Source organism: Lepidochelys olivacea (genome assembly GCF_965140295.1).
Source record: "Lepidochelys olivacea isolate rLepOli2 genome assembly, chromosome: 20".
NCBI classification, from domain to species: Eukaryota; Metazoa; Chordata; order Testudines; family Cheloniidae; genus Lepidochelys; species Lepidochelys olivacea.
This window is the reverse complement of record NC_140430.1, coordinates 822,226-843,425: the sequence shown is the minus strand read 5'-3', so window position 1 is coordinate 843,425 and position 21,200 is coordinate 822,226. Positions and strand designations below refer to the sequence as shown.

At 43.5% G+C, this 21,200-nt stretch overlaps 1 protein-coding gene across 3 annotated transcripts in view; it reads right to left on the bottom strand.

Moving 5' to 3' along the window:
* Positions 1-21,200, bottom strand: part of SCN8A (sodium voltage-gated channel alpha subunit 8) — a gene marked incomplete at its 5' end in the record, with an annotated part of 113,857 nt that overhangs the window by 61,341 nt on the left and 31,316 nt on the right. For 2 of the 3 annotated variants that reach the window (XM_084610442.1, XM_084610443.1), the window contains 3 exons: positions 2,576-2,667; positions 5,347-5,475; positions 5,733-5,812. In XM_084610442.1, coding sequence (XP_084466568.1) covers positions 2,576-2,667; positions 5,347-5,475; positions 5,733-5,812 — 301 coding nt within the window. Of the gene's footprint in view, positions 1-2,575; positions 2,668-5,346; positions 5,476-5,732; positions 5,814-9,115; positions 9,247-21,200 lie in introns of those variants that run through there. The other variant, XM_084610444.1, reaches the window with a different exon arrangement.

Sequence of the window (21,200 nt, the reverse complement as noted above, 5' to 3'; positions counted from 1 at the left end):
CTGCACTAAGACCAACATACTCATTTAGCACAGGTCACCAAGCCATCTTATGATGGTCATATTTGGGAATTACTGCTAGCATAGACTAGAATTGAGCTGGTGAAGTAGAGGTGAGTGTCTCTATATCCGATTAGTGATCCACTAAGCATTGCAAACCCTGCACCTCACCTGAAACTTTATCCAGCAGCATGTCTCCAGTCCTGCATACTTTTCATCTAAACACCCACTGCTCTTCTGAAGAGGCCAATTCTAATTATTTACAAAAGGTTTATTTAACATCTGTCATAATGATAAAATGGTTCTCTCAAGGTCATTGTGACACTGGAATTCCCATCCCACTGCATGCACTGAAGAAACAAGAGAAAACATTTAGATTTTAACATATTCAAATACATTACCTTGAGAAAAGTACACTTCTACCCTGTGTGTACAGTAAGCCACCAAGTAATACACTAGCTCTCTACCCCACAACTAGAGCTTCCAAGCTTACCCTGAAGACAACCAACCAGTAGGTTAATTATCCCAATTCTTGCTAGTGATGGGACCAGAAAGCAGGGGGTGATTTTGCATAGCCTCTATTGGGCCCCAGCGCTGCACAATCAGGGGAGATTCTGATTTAGGCTCTAATTTAAATCAGTGACCAAAGCTCCGCCCATTTCCAATTCTAGCCTTCGCATTCAATACTGTAACAGCTACCCTCACTTTGCTGCAAACTGGCTATGCTGAACTTAACAATGCGGGGTGGGATGGAACTTAGATCCTCCCTGCTCCAAAAGCACACTTGAGCTAGAGAGGAATCTCTGTTAGCAGTTAGGAGCATGGGGCCTAGGCTATGCAGCTGAACAGTTCCACATCTTTTTATGCGAGGTCAATGGCAAGTTTACACACTAACTAGGCAGTTGATTACACTATTTCACTCTGCTATACTGATGAATGTGAAGCACATCCTAAAGCAGTTTCAGCATACTTCTTCTTTTACCAAGGCAGTGTAAGAACTGCAGTGCACTGACAGCATCACAACTGCTCTCCAAGCAGTGCATCATCATCATCAACGATAATCAGACAGTTCTTCCTCCTTATGTGTGTATCTTAAGCTGTGCAGCCAACCATCCGACAAGGCTAAGTAAGAGCATTCTAATTAAGGAGCAATTCTCTATCATTCAGTGCAAGAAAAGCAGGTAGTATTTAAAAGCATCATGCAGCAGGTAGGGTTTATAAATATGGTAGGCTTGGCAGTCTGGAGGGAGGGAAAAGGCATCTGCCTCCTAGAACACTATAGTTTGTTTTTTTGCAAACATACATGCAATAGTACACTGAGAAAATAGCAGGATGTTGCTGGACATCGTTTACTTAACAAGTAAAGATGGGGCTATTGCTCATTCCAGAGCAGAGCTACATTTTGGAGAGATGGAGAAAGAGGTAGGCTGGGCTTGACATCACTAAAAATACACAACCTGAGGTAACAATTTTACGTCACTTCTCCCCTGAACCCTGGAATAGACCAACTCATGTTCCAAGGCAATCTGTATTTTCAGTGCACTTAAAGCCTTCAAAAATATTCCCTCAGTACATTGTCAGAAAAAAACAACATAAAAACACTCCGCACTTTCCATCCCCAAAGCACTATACAAACTATCAACTTGCTAAACCTAATATCTGGGAGGCAAGTGAGCAAATCTCACTCCCATTTTCCAGATCAGAAGACAAAACAAAGGAGGTTAAGACCAAAACTCTCCCCAGTGGCTTCTGATTTTGGGTGCCCAACTTCAGATGTGCTGAACACTCAAAACTCTAACATGAAGTCCCTGGAAGATAAAGTTGCTCGGCACCCCTGAAAACCAGGCTCTACTTAGGTGTCTAAAGTTGGGTGTCCACAAATTCATGCACTCAAAAATAGAGGCCACGCATATGAGCAACATGGTGAGCAAAACGCAAGAACTTCCGGCGCCTCGTCACATGCTTCGTCCACTAAGCCAGAAAGCCACAGTGAAGGAAGTTCCATTACTTGGCACTTTAAAAACCAGACTGGACAATATACTAGACATAGTATTACCAAAGGCTTCTCTGCACTGGCTGCAGGGCGTAGTGGATGGGCTAGGTGATCCAATAGGCCTCATTTTTACGATAGGATAAAAGTTAAAGTACTGTATGCCCTGACACAGTAGGGTTCACAACCCTCCCAGAATGACTGGTTCTTTATTAAAAAAAAATCCCCATTAGTGTAACTCCGAAAGTTCCTGAAGTGAACTGGATGACTCCTGGAGCAAGGCACTACTCAGCCTGAGTAAGAATGGCAGTAGCTGGCCCTTTATTTGTTTTGAATTATACTTCAGGGTTTTCACACAGAGGCTAGATATTGATAGACATGCACTTAAGAGGATGGTATACAATTATCAGTATTCATCCAACTGTCTTACATTATTTTTTTTTAATCACTGTTGATTCATACAGACTGCAAAGCCCATCAAAAATGTCCCAGTGCCATTTTTGAAAGGTAAGTGGTGAGAGAAGGGGGGGAGGAAAGAGAGAGGGAGACATACACAAGATAAGCATTAATGCTTAAAAGACTCCTCACCTGGAATAACAGAGATAGTTTTCAAAGCTCGGAGAACTCTGAAAGTTCTCAATGCTGAGACATTCCCAAGGTCCACAAACTCTGTGACATATCTGTAATGAGGGAGGTCATACACAAAAAACACAATGACAAAACACACACCAATAAAACAACTACAGACAAAGCAATACATCACTCACAGAGGCCTGTACCCAACAGCTAACACCAACCGGAGGCCGCCTTACCTGGAATTACAGAAATAGTTTTCAAAGCTCTCAGAACCCTGAAAGTGCGCAGAGCTGAAACATTGCCTAGGTTTACAAACTCTGTTATATACCTGCAGAATTAAACCAGAGTTAATGGCACCATTGGGGTCACCTTCCTTTCAATATAATCGTTTGTAGGAAACAGACTGTAATTTAAAATGCTTTAGAACTGGCATTGAGAGAGACAGAGAAGGATACAAAGCCAAAACCAGTTTAAAAAGGTCTCAACAACAGCATGTTTTGCTCTTTGAGCTTTCCCAAATTTGGAGTCTAATGTTTTAATACTGTATGGACCCGTGCAAAGCAATTTAAAAAAATTACTTGGCAAAAGAAACCAGGTATGTTCGGAGAGACTGTTTCCTCAGTTCAATGGGGTATGTTGTCAATCAGAGCTACTTCACTTTCCTTCCTGTTTTTAATCGTCATCAACATTTGCAGTTATGCAGCACCTAAGTGCCACACAGACATTAGTTCAGTAATGTCGGTCTTCGCCACCTCTCTGTGAGGCACAGTTAAGTATTATCACCATTTTACAGATGGCCAGACTTGGGGCACAGAGAGGTAAATGAATCAGTATCAAAGCCACGAACAGATTCATGTGAATCAGTATCAAACCCAGGAATAGAACCCAGGAGTCCCCCCCATTGTAACCACTAAACAAACTGCCTCTGAAAATAATTCTGCTGTTTTGGGAAAGTCTGACATTTCGTAGCTTTCCAGGCACTACAGGTCAAATTCACCAGTGTGCAGAAGAACTAGCTAGATATCACCTAAGCCTCGTGAGTGGGATTTAAATGATCCCCAGGCCTTGGTGAATTTGGGAGAAATCCTCCTGATATGACAGCAGTACAACCCCACTGATGGCAAGGTGATTGTATGGCTATAACATGAGCCCACAATGCTTGGTACTGATGCTTTTGAGAGCCTGACAGTCTTTTCAATGTTGATATTGCATTGCTTGTTAACTTACCATCCAGCTGCACAACAAATGATATTGGATGGGATTTTCAAAAGGAGCCTAGAGGAGTTAGGTTCCCAATTCACAATAAATTGCATCAAACTCCTTTAGGCGCCTATGAAAATCTCAGGTGTTGACTAGTTGAATTTAAGGCCTCATTTGCATTTCTTGAACAATGCATCTTTTAGTAAACAATATACAGAAAGGACAACTAGTGAAAGGGCTGGCTCCCAAAAAACCCAATGCCCTAAGCCTCTGCGCTGGGGCCTGATATTTCAGAAAAGCGGAACACGCACAACTCCAGCGAAATGCAAGTCCCCTGGACCCTTGAAAATCAGACCCCCCACGCCTTCAGTCAATCATCTCTCTGATTTCAGTAGCCAGTGTTGGACCTGGGAACCCAGAACATGGACAGGTGTCAAATGTGTCAAAGCAAATGTGGAAGGGAAACAATTATTCCTCTCCCAGGTGTTGGTCAGATTGTCAATGACATATTTCCATTGATGATAGCGGGGGTTGTAAGAGTACGTTAGAACAGGCCAAGAGGTAAAACACATTTTTATAAGATACAGGGTGCCAAACGTTTAGAATTCATCTCTAATTAGGAAAATGAATTTAGTAGTCTACATGTTGTAAGACACCTGGGCACTTCACTGCTTATTAGACTTGGAAGATAAGTGGATTCAGCAAAAGGGGAAAAGAATGAGCTAGACAAAATAAAATACTGTAAGGTGGACTTCTTTTTTGGGATTCTGAATCTTTAGCTGCAAAAGGTTAATATCTACCCGTTAACCCACAAGTATCCAAAATGCAGCCCAAGAAACCCTAACATGCAAACCAAAACCGTGGAGGGAATCAGTGGTGGAGCCAGGATTTAAAAATTCCTAGTTCCCATCCCCTAGCTCAGCTCAGCTCACCAGAACATGCCAACTCTCTGGCACAGGGGCAAAGCTAGAATGCTGGACACTAATTACAAAACCCTACCTCACCATAGGTAAGTGGCCCCCTAACCATGGGGGGTGCAGAGAAACTTTGAGTGGGCACACAGCGGGGCCTGGGCCAGGGGAGGGAGGTGGGGAGGGAGCATCACTCAGCCTTGCTCTGCCCCTAGCCGCGGCTCCACCCCGCCCCTCCTCTGCCCCCAGCTCTGCCTTCAGCCCAAGCTCCTCTGCTGAGGAAGCCCTGGCTGTGCAGCAGGGGAGCGCGGGCGCAAGCAGATTCCATTCCTGGCGAGGGCAGGGGCACAGCAAGAAAAGTTTGGGCACTGCTGCCATAGGTGCATATTCAGGAAGCTGTGATTTGCCCAAAACATGTCCAAGTCAAGGCCACTGTAAGCAGATGCCGCTCCGCTACTTTTAGCGGAGTTACATTTAGCTCGGTCTTTATCTCAGGACGGCACTGAAAATAAGAGCCAGAACCTGGACTTTGATCTTTTTGGTGTCCACTTTAAAGATTTCCTTGACTTTTATTTTTTCCTGTGCACCTGTCTCACAAGAAGATTCAACCCCCTCCCACATTTCATGTACACACAGAGTCGGTAACAGGAATAACCTGAAAATGCAACTTACGCCATCATGATGACACTGAAATCTAGCCAGTTCCATGGATCACGAAGGAAAGTAAAACCATCTATGCAGAAACCTCTTGCAATAATTTTCACAAGTGATTCAAATGTATAAATACCAGTGAATGTGTACCTGTTAAAAGGGAAGTCGAAAATAGAACTCTGCTAAGAACAATGTGGTAAAAATATAATTTCAGTCATGAAAAAATCTTTTCAAATATATTAGCCTTAAGAAATCAAGAGGTTATAAAACCCCATCCTACCCCCACTGACTTAAACGGGAGCAAGAGTAGGCTTATTGAATAAATGAAACAAAATTCTGCAAGAATTTGAGGAAAAAAACTTCTTAAGTATTTAACAAGAGAAAGATACAAAAAAAATGCTACTTACTCCACATTCTTCGACCATTCAGGTGGGTTACTAAAAGTCATGAATACACAGTTGGTCAAAATAGTGCACATAATGATCATGCTAAATAATGTAGGGTGAAGTCAAGGAAGAAAGGGACACGCTAAATTGACTATTTACTTCAGTATGAAAACATCTTTGTAAATTCACTGCAATATAGAGACAATTCTAATGAGAATAATTTCCAGCCAGTGATCTATTCACTATCAGCTAGATAGGACAAGAGCCAAGACAACATCCAGCAGTCACAGGAGATGGAGAAAAGAGACATTTTTTCATATAATTTTTTTCCATTTAACTATCTCATTGGTTTCCCCACAATTCTCTGATCTCTTGGACATGATGGGGCCGATTCTCCATTGCATTCTGATTGGTGGCAGTTTATATACACTTTATCCCTGTGCAGATGACTGCATGAGGGACAGAGCAAGAGTGAACAGAGATGTTGCTCTCCCAAGGGCAGTGCGCACACGCACAGAGAGCACAGAGTTTTCGCCTTAGTTAATATTTATGGCAAGTTAACATAGATCTGTCCTGCCTCCAGGCACTGACCAGAGGAAGGTGCACATGTGCTTCATGTTCTGCAACCAAACAAAAATACTGCCTCATCTCTTTAACAGACATTTTACAGCTTAGAACTAATTATGAAGGCTGTAAAATTGTAATGTACATTGAATAGACTCAGACTAAGGTCAGCAGAGACCATCATGATCATCTAGTTGAACCTCCTGCACATTGCAGGCCAGAGAAACTCATCCACCTGCTCCTGCAAATAAAACAGAGTCCCCATGTCGTACTTCACAACAATTTACATTCATCCTTTAAGTGAAACTTCCCCCCAGACAATTCCATCTACATTCAGGAATAGCAACACAATCTGCTGGTAAATGAAATGCGTGAGCAGCATCGTATTACATCACTTGTTAGTCAGAAATCTGGCTAGGATTTCAGTTTGGGGGTTTTTCCAACTGCATGAAACATGGGGTGCATTTGATATGATATGCATAACTGCAAAGTGAATCCTACTGGACAGGTAGAGTCTAGCATCTTAGGAGCCAAATTTTCATTTTTTCTCCTGATTTTGTGCATTCAGCTAAAGGAGGAAGGTATGCCCACCTTGCACCAGCTGCTGTCATCAAGTGACCAACCGTCCAATCCGTTGGCATGAGTCCCCTGATAGGATTGCTCACCTTTGCAGGGGCAATCAATTTTATGAGCACAAAGCGAACAAGTCTCAAATGTGTTACTCAAAAAATGAAAAGTGTTTTTGTCATAGGCAGCACATGGTTTTCATACTGTTTTTCTTCTACAAGAAATGGGGGAAAAAATCTCTGTGGCTCTTAAACCGCCCCTTTCAAACTCCATCATGTATAATCTGGTTCAGACAACTTGCAACTCACTCTTAACATCCACTGAAATGACCCATTGCCAAAGTAACATGAACTCATACATGCAGGGTGGGATTTTCAGAAATGGTCAGCATTAACTTAATTCTGCTTCAAGAGTTATGCCTTGATTTCAAATGCTGATGCATTTTTGAGAATCCTACCATGTAACAATTTTACCAGGACCCTTCTAGGATTTACAGCCTACTGGACAGAATCTAAAAATAACCACAAGAATTCCATTTGCAACATCAATATGTCAAGGCCTTGTATTTTCTAAAGATTCCTTCATACATAATTTCTTCTTAAAAGTGAAGGGTTACCTGGTGCTGGATGCATGTGTTATATTCAAGGGAACTGAAAGAAAGATGAAGCACAGCTTATCGCTATAATTATGATTACAGCTTCATCAAACTGAAACATAACTTTTCTCTCTATATGCTTCCAAACTGCCAGTCCTATAGATGGATGGATGGATGGGCGGATGGATGGATGGAGATACACACACAGATTAGAATATTTTAGACACAAACTTAAATTTGAGAATTTCTTAAGTAAATATGTTTTATTATTTATAAGGTCACAGGATTTTAATGTGAATATACTTTTATATTTATACATAAATGAATTTTGTATATTTTAAAATGCAGTTACCATCAAAAGTAAATGTGTAAGTAAACAGACACCTTCTTACTAATAGTCTGATCCTTTTTCGTATTCAGGGTCATATATGCAGGGTCTGAAGACAAAAATAAGCATGTATTACTCTTTACTGTTAAGAGTGATTCAGGAGCAACGCAGCTGCAGCAGATAGAGATAGATTCTATTTTGGCTCAAAGGAGAACAGGAGGACTCGTGGCACCTTAGAGACTAGCCAATTTATTTGAGCATAAGCTTTCGTGAGCTACAGCTCACTTCATCTGATGCATCCGCTGTAGCTCACAAAAGCTTATGCTCAAATAAATTGGTTAGTCTCTAAGGTGCCACAAGTCCTCCTTTTCTTTTTGCGAATACAGACTAACATGGCTGTTACTCTGAAACCTGTTATTTTGGCTCAGGCATCAACAGAATTGCTAACCAAGAACCTGATCCACAGCCATTGGGAACTGTTTTCATCAGCTTCAATTAGCTTGGGATCAGGCTTCAGTTCTACCTGCAAAATCTTTGCTTCAAAATGGTCAGATGCATATCCCGCAATTGCACCTTAGTCCATCTGTGAGAGCCATGTTTACCAGCAACAAGACATAACCTAGAAAGAACCCAGTTCAACTCCCAGATCAAGTTTCCAGCACTAGCAGCTAGAAAACACACATTTTATTTGTAAGCCAAGCCAATTTGATATGGAAGCTTTTGAGATACCACAGACCTGGGACTCCACAAGGTCTATTTTACAGAGTAAAAAACTAGGAATTGCCAGACTAGATAGAGCCATCTCATCCAGTATCTTCTCTCTTACAACACAAGCATTGGATGCTTCAGAGAAAGTGGATCATTATGGAATAAACCTGCCCATAGAGGGAGGTTTGAGAGACACCAATAGACTTAAAGATGAATAGGAACATAATTATAAGTAAAGCACAGTTGGCTGCACCTCCGGCTCATAATTTATTTAATGGTTTCACCAGCTAGATAAACCTTTACTCCTCTTGTAAAGCATAGCTGTAGACTATTTCTTTTCCCATATTTACTGGTTCTTGGGTACTGGAAGAATGGATGTGCATATACACAGTGTAGTGTGGATCTTTGTAAATGAAATGTTACTGGATGTGCCATACCTATGGGAACTATAATTACTTATTCATAAACAAAATAATTATTACTGTATACACTTGGAGCCCAATCCATTGGGATCCCCTTCACTGACCTCGCTGAGTGTTGGATCGTGTCCTACATAAATAAGTTTTGAGTAGTAAGTAGTAGGAGAAGTCATTGATTTTTTTCAAGCAGTAAACAGCAGCAGCACAGAAGTCAATTATTAATAAAAAAGGATATGAATGTATCAAAATCTTAATAGCTATTCTCCTAAGAAGATTAAAAGGAGTTAAAATGTACAAGGCAGGTGTGGCACTAAATCGGAAGAGTGTTTTCCCTCTGTTTAGTACTACAAAGGTCTGCAGAGAAAGAGAAAGAGAGAGAGTTAATACATATGTACAGGAAAAAACGGAACAACTTTCAAGGCAAGAATGTAAAAGTCACACAAGAATTACATTTCCTGGTGTTTTAAAGAAGATTAGTGTTTAAGAAGTCCCCGTCCCCCCCACCCCCATGGTAGAACGTGCATGCCAGAGTATCCTTATTATTGGTATTACGGTATCATCTATAGGCCAAACAAAGATCAGAGCCCCTTGTGCTAAACACTATATAAACAGAAGAGAGAGTCACTGGCCCCAAGAGTTTACAGTCTAAACAGCCAAGACAGACAGAGTGGGAAAAAGGAAGTATTACTATCCCCCTTCTTAAGAAGGGGGAACCAAGGTCCAGAGATGTTAAGTGACTTGCCCAAGGTCATACAGGAAGTCAGTGGCAGAGCCAGCAGCTGAACCCAGACCTCAAGACCTAGTTCAGCACCTTAACCTAAAACTATCCTTCATCTCAAATATGGCAGACACAGGGTTTCATAGATCTGTGACTCCCTCCCAATTCTGCTAATTACATGCCACCCTGCATCGTTTTGTGCAAGAGCACACTTCATCATCTGCAAAGGAGGAGGGAAAAGTGACATAAGCAGAAAAAAATATATCCTGAAGCTCAGCCCTGGCAGAACTGAGCAGAGCCAGGTGTCCAGCCCAGACATGCAAGCTGCTCCCCGAGAGCGCTGAGCGCACTGCATAATGCTGCACACACCCGAGCCATGACCATGTACTGCCATTACCTCCTCCTCCCCAGTTAAGATATTTGTAAAAATGTATTGGGAAGGGCCAGGCAGGGCTTCTCTCCTTGCACTTGTACAAGCTGTGTAATATACTAGGTAAGTAAATACCCACTGGGGAAAAACAGGTTTTTCCTACTCAGACCTCACCTCCCAAAATATAAATCACCCATTTCATCAACCTACCAGAACCTGTGTGACCTCCCCCATCAGACCGACCCTGCACAGCCTCCTTAGTCAAACCGATCCATCCCTCCTCCCCGTCCCCCCACCAGAGAGTGCATGGTGGCCTACCTCATCAGACAGACACTCCCCTCTCCCCCAATGTGTGGGGCCTCCCTTGTCAGACTGATCTCTCTCCTCCCCCTCACACATGGCCCCTCTTGTCCCACCTGGAGTTGTGAAAACTTTATTCCCCGAGCTCTGCTCCCTTGAAGGGTAAGGAACAAAGCCCAACAGTTGACCTGACAACTGCAGAAGCTATAAAAAATTACAATCCAGGCCCATCCAAGTATATAAAGCATGCCCCTCCTCTGTAAAGGGAAAAAATCCCCTCATGACAACTACTGAAGATGCACTGTCCATCAGTCTAGTGTATGTGGGTGAGACCATTCAGGAGCAACATTGCTTGTCCCTTCCATCACAACAGGGGCCAGAGCAAGAGTGATGAGTTAAAAGGCAGCAGTGTGATTACAGCCAGCATCAAGCAAGAATGTCTCAGGACTCAGGGACCCTTGTTTTACTCAATTCACAATTAGCTATTGGCCACTCTAGAAAGTCTCTCTTGCACAAACAGCAAGGAAGGAACCAACTCCACAGCTAAAAGGCTTACAGAAGGAGCAGTATATATAAAAGGGAGAATTTCCGATTAAATAAACACAAGAGGGAGGGGTCACCAATGGTAATGAGTTATGATAAACAGATAAACCACAACTGGCCCTCTTGTTGACACCTCAGCAGAAAGGCGAAGGATAGACAGGGCTATGAGAAGGTGGTGGTTCTGTTGGGCCTAAGTTCCCGCACGCTGGCCATGCAATAGAAAGAACCTTTTAGTGCCACTGCTAGGGTGACCAGATGTCCCGATTTTATAGGGACAGTCCTGATATGTGGGGCTTTGTCTTATCTAGGCGCCCATTACCCCTCACCCCGTCACAATTTTTCACACTTGCTGTCTGGTCACCCTAGCCGCTGCCCATGCTAGGGCTCTTCTGTGCATGGAGGATTTCCATCACCAGAGCTCTCACTGCAGCACAAAAGCCACACAATTCCCCACCATCACCACGATAAAAAAAATAAAAAATAAAAAGCTGAACTGTTTGAGCTGTACAACCTGCAGGAAGCCTTCATGCCTGCTGTTTACCGGCTTCATATCTAGACAAGGTTGTTTACAAAGGTATATGCAAGGTAACATTCATATGGGATACACTGAATGTAACAGCCCCATCCCGCAGAGGGCCCGTTAACGAGCCCAATTACAGAAAAGCCAGTGGACTCAACAGGATCCATGTTGAGTCTCCAGACAGCAGTGCAGTGCCTGCTTTCTCCCTCCACAGATGTGCTGAGTACTCATTGGCTATTGCTGTAGATCTGGGCCTAGATCAGGGGTGGGAAAACTACAGCCCGCAAGCCATTTTAAACTGGCCCTCGAGCTCCCACTGCGGAGCATGGTCAGGGGCTTGCCACGCTCAGATGCTCCTGCGCCCCAAACCCCTCATCCCCAGCCCCATCCCAGAGCCTGCACCCTTTTCTGCACCCAACCCCCTGCCCCAGCCCTGATCCCCCTCCTGCCCTCCGAACCCCTCTGTTCCAGCCCAGAGCACTCTCCTAACACCCCAAACTCTCATCACCAGCCCCACCCCAGAGCTCGCGCCCCCAGCCAGAGCCTGAAGAGGTGAAGCTCAGAAAGGTGAGCAGACAGGTCAATTCTGCAGTGACTGGTGCACTGTAAGACAGCAGTGGAAGGATTACTTGCACTGGATTACTAGTTTAACTCTAGATGATTCACAGGTGCTGCAGTTATGAACTGCATTGAGTTCAAAGTCCAGAGAGCCATCAATGAAGGAGTGTGTGCACACATGTGGCAACAACCAAAATAAGAGAGTTAAACCAGTCCAACTTCTGTATGTGGACCAGACCTTAGAGCGCTAGGATTAGCTCCCATTAGAGTCAACAAACAAGATTATCATTGGCTTCAATAGGAGTTGGGTAAGGCCCATAATATGTGAACACTTTTACTCTCATACACTAGCACAAAGACCCTCCCCGCAAATACAAGGAAAACTCTCCAGTCTAAACAGACTTGTTCACACCAGCGCTGGGAATCTGTGGGGCAGTGACAGGTGTGAGCTGCCAAGATGTTGGAGAGATTCTTCCCCATGGACCTGAGACAGGTGAGGCAGCACTTGAGACTATTCACAGGTGACAAGACTCCAGGCCTAGGGGGATTGTATACTCAAATCCTGCAGGAAGTAGGAGAGAGGAAAGCCATAAGGGTCAGCTTTACACAGAAAACTAGAAAGCTCCAATAATTAACAATGAAGAAAGGGAGGATCTTGCCAACTTCAAAAGAGAAGCTGCTAGTCTGACCCCAGGTGTGGGGGAGAGATATTGGAAGCACTGATTGGGAACAAGATTACAATACATTCAGAAATGTATAATTAAGTGAGGAACAGTCCACAGGGACTCGGCAAGCAGAGGATCACACGCCACATCCTTGCTAATATTCTTTTAAGATGTTATTGCCTTAGTAGATAAGTGGAAGTGGAGGGAGGGGAGAAAAAAAACCAAGTGGATCATAATTTATTTGGGTTTCATTATTGGTTAATAGGCTGTGCTGTTCACTGTACCAACAGTGAGTTGTACTCAACAGCGCAAGCCAAATACAAGCTAGAAATTACAGCCTAGAAGGAAGCACAGTACAATCCAGGAGAAGAAAGAAGAAGGAAATGTTTCCAGGAGATTGTTAATCAAGCAACATGTGGGGACCACATAAAACAGGGTCGTACAATTTAACTCAAGCTCAGCCTTTGCCAAATATGGATCTACGTTCCCCCAGTGTGCATCACTTACCAGATTGTTCTTCCAGCTCATTAAAGTAACAATGCACCAGTTTACACTGTCTCTGTCACAAGAAGGGACAGTTCGTTTGTTTCATTTAAACCTACTAAAAGTAAAGTTAAGATTCTTCAGCAATCCCCCCAGGATTCTTGGATTAAGTATATTTCTCTCCAAGATGGAGCCACATGGCCCCTGCTCCTTGGCCTCAGACTACCTTGCAATGCACCCAGAAAAGTACAGCTATTGTCCCTTGTCAAGTGTTCTTGGAGCCATGTTAAACAGATGAACATTTTTAACTACTGGCAAAGAGCCCAAGCTGCAGAATTCAGATGTTCAGGTACACGGTGGTTTTGTTCTGGGCTCTCCCTTAAGAGTGTTTATTGTCAGTCATGATTCAAATGTACACAGCATTCTAACAGGGCACAATCTAGGATAAACCATTACCTGAAAAGCGGACAATCCAACGCAAAGAATGTAAAATGTATCTATGGGCTGCAGACCACATACAAACCATCACTGTGAGACTCATGTGTGTACAACTGGAGAGGTGAGACTAGAACACAGTCCTTCAATAGCGAAACACACTGGCCCCTCCCACTCAAGTGAAAGGAAGGGAACAGCCAGTATGCACTGAAGAGTTTAAACTCTCATGCACCATATCCTCTTACAGGCATAAGGAAAGGTTTCTTATGGTACATTACAGACCAAATGCAGCAGAACCCATGCATTAGAATGAAACTCACCCCCTACAGAGGGCCAGCACAAGGCTTATAAACTGCCTAAACCCCCCTAAACACTCCCTCTTCAGTATTTAACCTACCCTTTGGCCCAGCCCTTAGCCTCACAGAGCCCAACACAACAGAATCCACAAGGGCCCTCTGCCAAGATAGATGTTGTTTCCCAGCAATAATTTCTCTTAAGGAATTCGCCATTTCACTAGTGCAACAAAATATTTTCGCTCCTTTGGCTAAATTAGACCATAGAGCAGTAAACTAGTTAAGAGGGGAAATCAAAACTGTATTGTGGTTTAGTCCCCAGGGGAAAGCATCTGATAGCACAACAGCTAATGAACGTGCATCTCCCAGCAAAAGGCACTTTAAAAGAACCGTGGATGACTCTTGACAAATCACAGCATCAAGTATTAATAAATGGCTTGTCCTGGCATATGAGAGAGTTTTGAAAGGCTATTTTTTTCCCATTTCTAAGACGCAGGGGGAGGGAGGGCTTAAGTTGGGAGATTCAGCCCCATCCTGACGCTGAGAACTTGCCTACCAAACTACAGCCAACTTTACAGGGTTTTAAACCATTCTCTTGTCTTTTCTTACTGTCACAAGCACAGGCCCCTGTGTGGGAGATCTGTCACAAAGTTCACAGCCAGCAGAGAGGCAATAGGGAAGGCATCACAATCTACAGGCTGCATACCATTGACAATAATTCTATCCATTGCCAGATATGCCTCATTTGCAAAGGCCCAGCCCATTCAGCTGCAATCTGATGGACTTCTCATTCTTCCATCAAGGCCCTTCATGTTCTACACCCCCTATTCTAACCTCTTCAGCAAGAGCCAGTGGATTTCAATACACAATCAAGTGTAATACTAGGTTCTCATCAGCACAGGGCTTCTAACGTAACATTTAACCCTTGCCACACTGATACCTCTTAAGCAGCGGAAAGTGCTCAGATATGAAGGTTGATGAGGGCCATGTAAGCACCTGGAGAGATTGGATAATAGATACATTGTGGTTTTTGTGTGTGGCTCTCAAAAGTACTTTAAAGATGTGGGTAAATTTTATTATCTCCCCTTTTACAGATGGGGAAACTGAGCCACAAAGACACTATGACTCACCCAAGCACAAAAAGGCAGTAGGGTTGCCATCTGTCCAGGTTTTTCCAAGGATGGTCCCTTTTTTGAGGTAACAGATTGGTCAGGATAGAAAGGGTGCTCAGCACAAACCGCCAGCTGTCCAGTTTTAGGGCCTCAGGATCATTCTCCTGGATGTCCGAGTTTTTTTTATTTCAGACATGGCAACCTTAGAATGCAGGGCCAGAACCCAAACGGTTATTTATATGGTGCCATAGCAGTGCATGCGGATTTATGGACTGTGATCCCAAAATAAAAAAAATTATGATTTGCATTAATGTAAAAAAAGAGGCCCGCTTCAACACTGGCTTGCATCTTGGGCAGTCATTTACAGCAGTGTAAAATGCTACCTAATTAGAATCACTTTGTATTGATGGAAATGACTGTACAAGGTACACTGCATGAGAATCCTGAGACCTCACCTGGAATACTGTGTGCAGTTCTGGTCTCCCATGTTTAAGAAGGATGAATTCAAACTGGAACAGGTACAGAGAAGGGCTACTAGGATGATCCGAGGAATGGAAAACTTGTCTTATGAAAGGAGACTCAGGGAGCTTGGCTTGTTTAGCCTAACTAAAAGAAGGTTGAGGGGAGATATGATTGCTCTCTATAAATATATCAGAGGGATAAATACCAGAGAGGGAGAGGAATTATTTAAACTCAGTACCAATGTGGACACAAGAACAAATGGATATAAACTGGCCACTAGGAAATTTAGATTAGAAATTAGACGAAGGTTTCTAACCATCAGAGGAGTGAAGTTTTGGAATAGCCTTCCGAGGGAAGTAGTGGGGGCAAAAGATCTATCTTGCTTTAAGATTAAACTCGATAAGTTTATGGAGGAGATGGTATGATGGGATAACATGGTTTTGGTAATTAAATATTCATGGTAAATAGGCCCAATGGCCTGTGATGGGTTTTTAGATGGGGTAAGATCCAAGTTACCCGGGAAAGAATTTTCTGTAGTATCTGGCTGATGAATCTTGCCCATATGCTCAGGGTTTAGCTGATCGCCATATTTGGGGTCGGGAAGGAATTTTCCTCCAGGGCAGATTAGAAGGCCCTGGAGGTTTTTCGCCTTCCTCTGTAGCATGGGGCACGGGTCACTTGCTGGAGGATTCTCTGCTCCTTGAGGTCTTCAAACTACAATTTGAGGACTTCAATAGCACAGATATAGGTGTGAGGTCTTTTTTAGGAGTGGTGGGTGAAATTCTGTGGCCTGCGTTGTGCAGGAGGTCAGACTAGATGATCATAATGGTCCCTTCTGACCTAAATATCTATGAATCCAGGCCTCAGCTTTCTCAACTCCCCACCTATACCTTATCCGGCAAGCCACACTGTTTCAGCCAGGGCTCTTGCTCCTACGGGCTTTGGAACCCAGCAGGACTAATTTGGAATCAACTCAGCACTTTACCTAAACTCCCTTTGCAACTTCCATTTTGGAGGACCTGAAAGCTCTGAATCTAAACCATACACATTCCATACTTGCTTTGCTCTCCATCCTAAAGAAACAGCAAGTGCCAGCTTGTACTCCCACGAGATTCTCGTGGATAAGGCAGATGACGTTACCATCACTCGGCCGGGGTATAACGAGGATCCCAGCCAAGCAGGTTTTTAAGCTTCCTCTTCCGTACACTCACGCACAGACTCTATTGCCAATTCCAGGTCTCCCACTTTCCAACAGTGGGAAGGGCCCATCATGTGGCAACAGTCACCTGAGTTCCAAAATACAGGCCTTCACTACTTGAGCTTAGGGAAATCTCCTTTTGTTAATAACTGTAGCAGGTTCTGGTCTTCCTACTTGCCCTCCCTACCACACACATGCTCCTCTAACTCTTGCTGGGTAACCATGTAACTCAGTAACCATGTAACTCGATTCCCTCACCCCCCCCCATCAATAACATCCCAACACAATGGAGTAATTTGGGTGTAAATGTACATTTTCTTTTCAACAGGATTGATCCAGCAAGGGTTGATTTGTGTCTGCTAACCTGGGGTGGTTATTTTTAGTAGGAGGCAAGTGAGTTTCTTAGTTTAGTTTTTACGCTTGTATTTCTTTTGTGAATCCCTCAACTACAAAACTTGGATTGAAAAATGGAAAAAAGCCACAAAGGTGGTGGGGAGGGGCAGTATCATGGGGTTCACTACTCACTGCTGGCACACCTCTTTGTGGCTCACCTGAGAATTAGCTCACCACTGCTCTGGCACCCCCTCCTTCAGTCACTTGTCCTGTTGTTTGTCTCTCTCTCTTTCCGGACTCAGGGTGCTCCCTCTTCATGTCTTGGCCCTCCAGCCATGTCGCTATTGTTGTCCCCTTCCAGGATATCGAAATCCCATTGGATGACTGCCCCCTGCTCTAGGTTCCAGCCCAGGGACCCTACAACCAGTAGCCAAGATCTGCTCTGTCTCAACCCTTGCTGCTACATCCCTGGGCTGCTTCCTACTTTGCCTCTACAAGGCTCCTTCTTTATCCTTCTGTGGGTACGCCTTTCCCTCAAGGCCAGGCTCCAGGTGCTGGGTTTTCTCCTTTCTCTCTCTAAACCCAGAGAATAACTGCAAGGCTTCTCACTACCACCACCCCTTACCACCACCTGCTTTTCTTTGTGCCTCCCCCAGCCGGCTTCATCAGCCCTGACCCTCCTCCAGGTGCCGACTATCATAGAGTTAATTGGCCCTTTGAATCTAGACAGGACTTATGAGGGGCAGACATCCCAGCACAGGCAATTTCTATTTTTGATCATAAATAAACAAACAAACCCTATTCTCACACACAAAATGGGACCATTTTCAAAAACGAAAAACCTCAAATTTTTGAGTTTCTAGTTTTTTAAAAGAATTTTCCCACACCTCCTTTAATATAACCTTTCCAGCTTGATGCAGGGGGTGGAGAAAATGACACAAAGGACCAAACCAACAGATATCAAATGCAGTATTGGCAAGGGAGATCATGATGACTACTGGCAGGGCCCTGGACTGGGAGCTTAGAGATCTTGGTTCTATTCCTACCTGGGCAATGACCTTCTCTGTAACCTTGGAGAAATCACATCCCCTCTTTTTCCCTTCCATTTGTCTATTCAGATTGGAAACTCTCTGAGCCAGGGACTCTGCTTTATTGTGTGCCTGCATAGTGTCCAGCACAATGGGATCTCCAGGTACACCAATGATACAAATAATAATAATAAATAAATCAATAATAATAAACCCTGGTCACTGGGAAGTCTACATTTATGATTCCAGGTGCCCTACTGTAATTTACTAACTCTAACAGGGTGCCTGGTGAGCTCTTAGGTAAGTCTCCAGATGGTGCAGTGAGTAGGGTGAAGGAAAGAAAAGCCAAAGTGTTTGGTAATTTAAAAACTAGTCTGAATTTTTTTTTTTTAATAGTGCTGACTACTTGGAACTTATCAATTTCAAAATGGCTGCATGTACTTAAAGTGGTTTCTGGTTCAGTTCCAAAAACATCTTTAGGACCTTTTAAGCCATATTGCTCATTGCCTCAAGATCTGCAGAGGTGAAGCTCAGAGACAAGAGTCATGTGGAGAAAGGCATTTTGCACAGAGGTACCTTATAGAAAAATTGACTGCTCAAAAATCTCAGCTGTTCATTTTTTGAGGTTTAAAAGGAACCATCCATTTTAATTATTTAATGTTAGGGATAGAAATTATATTACATGGGGGAAAACTGGACATTTCTGATGTAAAAGGAATGGTACCATAGGAACAAGTTTAATTAGAAAACATTAATTGTTTTAAAATAACTTTAGTGATTTGCAGTACAGCCCATGATAGGTGTTATATTACAGTGCACAGATAAGATTAATAAGATGGTAAAAAATAATTCCAGTTACATGCAGGTTTAAATTACTTTAGGCTTATGCAGGTTTTAAACAAAGCACTCCTAGGATGGACTACAAAAGCAAGACAAGCGCAGGCAGATAGGATTTAGGGGAGGAAGAAAGGTTTAATGAAGAGTGTGGAGAACTCATGGAACTGCATTCCCACAGGTAAAAATAGAGCGGTTGACATTAATGTCAAGTTTTACCAAGAGTGAGTGATAAGGGCTGCCCTGCTAGTGGCAATGCCTGTGTATGTATTTCTACCACATCTGTATTCAAAAAAGTCTATCTAGAAATGTGCACTAAGAGGAATTTTGACACCCCACAGGCTGGGGAATGATACAGTAAGTGAAAAGAAAATACAAGAGTCTTTTGAGGCTTTTGACACAGTTCCACATGGCATTCTCATAAGCAAATGAGGGGAATATGGTCCAGATGAAGTTACTATGAGATGAGTGCATAACTGGTTGAAAGACCATACTCAGGCAGTCGTTATCAATGGCTCACTATCAGCTTGGGAGGATGCATCTAGGGAGATTCAGCAAGGGTCTGTCCTAAGTCTGGTACTACTCAACATTTTCATTAACAACCTGGATAATGGAGTGGAGAATACACTTATAAAATCTGCACATGACATCACCCTGGGAGATTTAGGTTAGATATTAGGAAAAACTTTCTAACTCTAAGGATAGTTAAGCACTAGAATAGGCTTCCAAGGGAGGCTGTGGAATCCCTACCACTGGAGGATTTTAAGAACAGGCTAGACAAACAACTGTCAGGGATGGTCTAGGTTTACTTGGTCCTGCCTCTTGAAGTCCCTTCCAGCCCTACATTTCTACAAAAGTTGTTTTTAAGCCTTTTTTGGCTCTGAATGATGTGGTTCCTATATACATCAGACAGCTCATTTTCCAGGCACAGCATTTGTCCCTTTCTTCCTCAGTAAGGGTTAAGGACAAATCTTCTGCCACATTTTGTGCTTCTTCTAATCTTATTTAGAGCACAGGGTTGGGGATATTTGGGGCGGGGGCGGAGCTGAGGAGAGGGGGAGGATCTCGTGAAATGTTTAAAATTATTTTGCCTTTCAAAGAAATGCTTCTCTAGAGAGATTTTAACAAAATAAAAGCAACACTGAGTAACAGCAGCCCAGGAGACCTGGGTTCAATTCCTGGTTCTGCCACAGACACCTTGTGTAACCCTGCATAAGGTACTTCATCTGTCTGGAACTCAATTCCCACATCTGTAGAACAAGGATGACAACCCGTCCTTTGTCCCACCTGCCGTCTTGTCTGTTGACATTAACAAGGTGGCACTGTCTCTTATCATGTGTGTGTAGTGTGCCCAGCACTAGGAAGCTCTGATCTCAGCTGGGAGCTTCTAGGTGCTACTGCAATAGTAGGAATATAATTGTTATATGAACAATAATGTCTCATGAACAGCTATATAAAAGGCAAACATTGCAGATATGACCTCGTCTCCCATTAGCCCCGTTCCCAAAGCAAGCTGGGAAGAAGCGATCAGCCTAGGTTAACTGGGCACCAGTCTCCCACCCTCTGCTGTGATTATGAGAAGATAGTGACGACTGGTCCAGGACCTGGATTCTGCTTCCCAAATTAAAGTGGGTCAGACAGAGAGACCCTGGGGAAACACATTAAACACAACAGCCCTGGGAAGGGATGTTTCTTTGGAAACTCAAGAGACCAGCTCAAACCTTATGCTTCATACATCTCCCCATCTGAATGTTTCACTGCATCCCCCACAAGGCATGGAGAGCCCAGCAGCAGCACCGCGAGTCTTTTCTGCCATCACCAGCATGGAGATCATAGGAGGAGGGTCCTTGAAGCACATGCTGCAAGTGGACAGGCCTCCCTGACTCATCTCACATATCCCTTCACTACCTCCCAGTTTCATACACTCACTCATGGTGACATTTTGGGCAGGACAGCTTCATTCCAACAGGGCATGTGACTTGATGCAGATGCAAATCACTTTAGTGGCCCATGCACATTAGTGAGATCCTCAGGTGCACACCTGCAAGTCACAGGTGACCTTAGCCAATACACTAGGTTTTGCCACCCAACTCTCATGGGCTGGGCTTCACAGTTGCTAAGCACCCATAACTCCTGCTGATATCAATCTATATAGATTCATATATGGTCCCCCCATCCTGATAGTACCAAAGTATTTATAAATAGAAAGGACATTACCAGGGTCTGTATTTCTTTTCTTTATTCCCAGCCAGTGGCCTACAGGGTCCACAGCCCCTTAGAGCCAAGCCATGATCATCATGCTCAGTTATAAAAAAACACCCATGGGACGTGCGAATACAGTGAACAACATGGCCTCCAAAAGAGCCATCATCTGATAAGAACTCTCCAGCCAAACTTGATGGGCAGATTGCATAAATAAAACACAACCAACCATTAATTCAAGTGACAGCTAAATG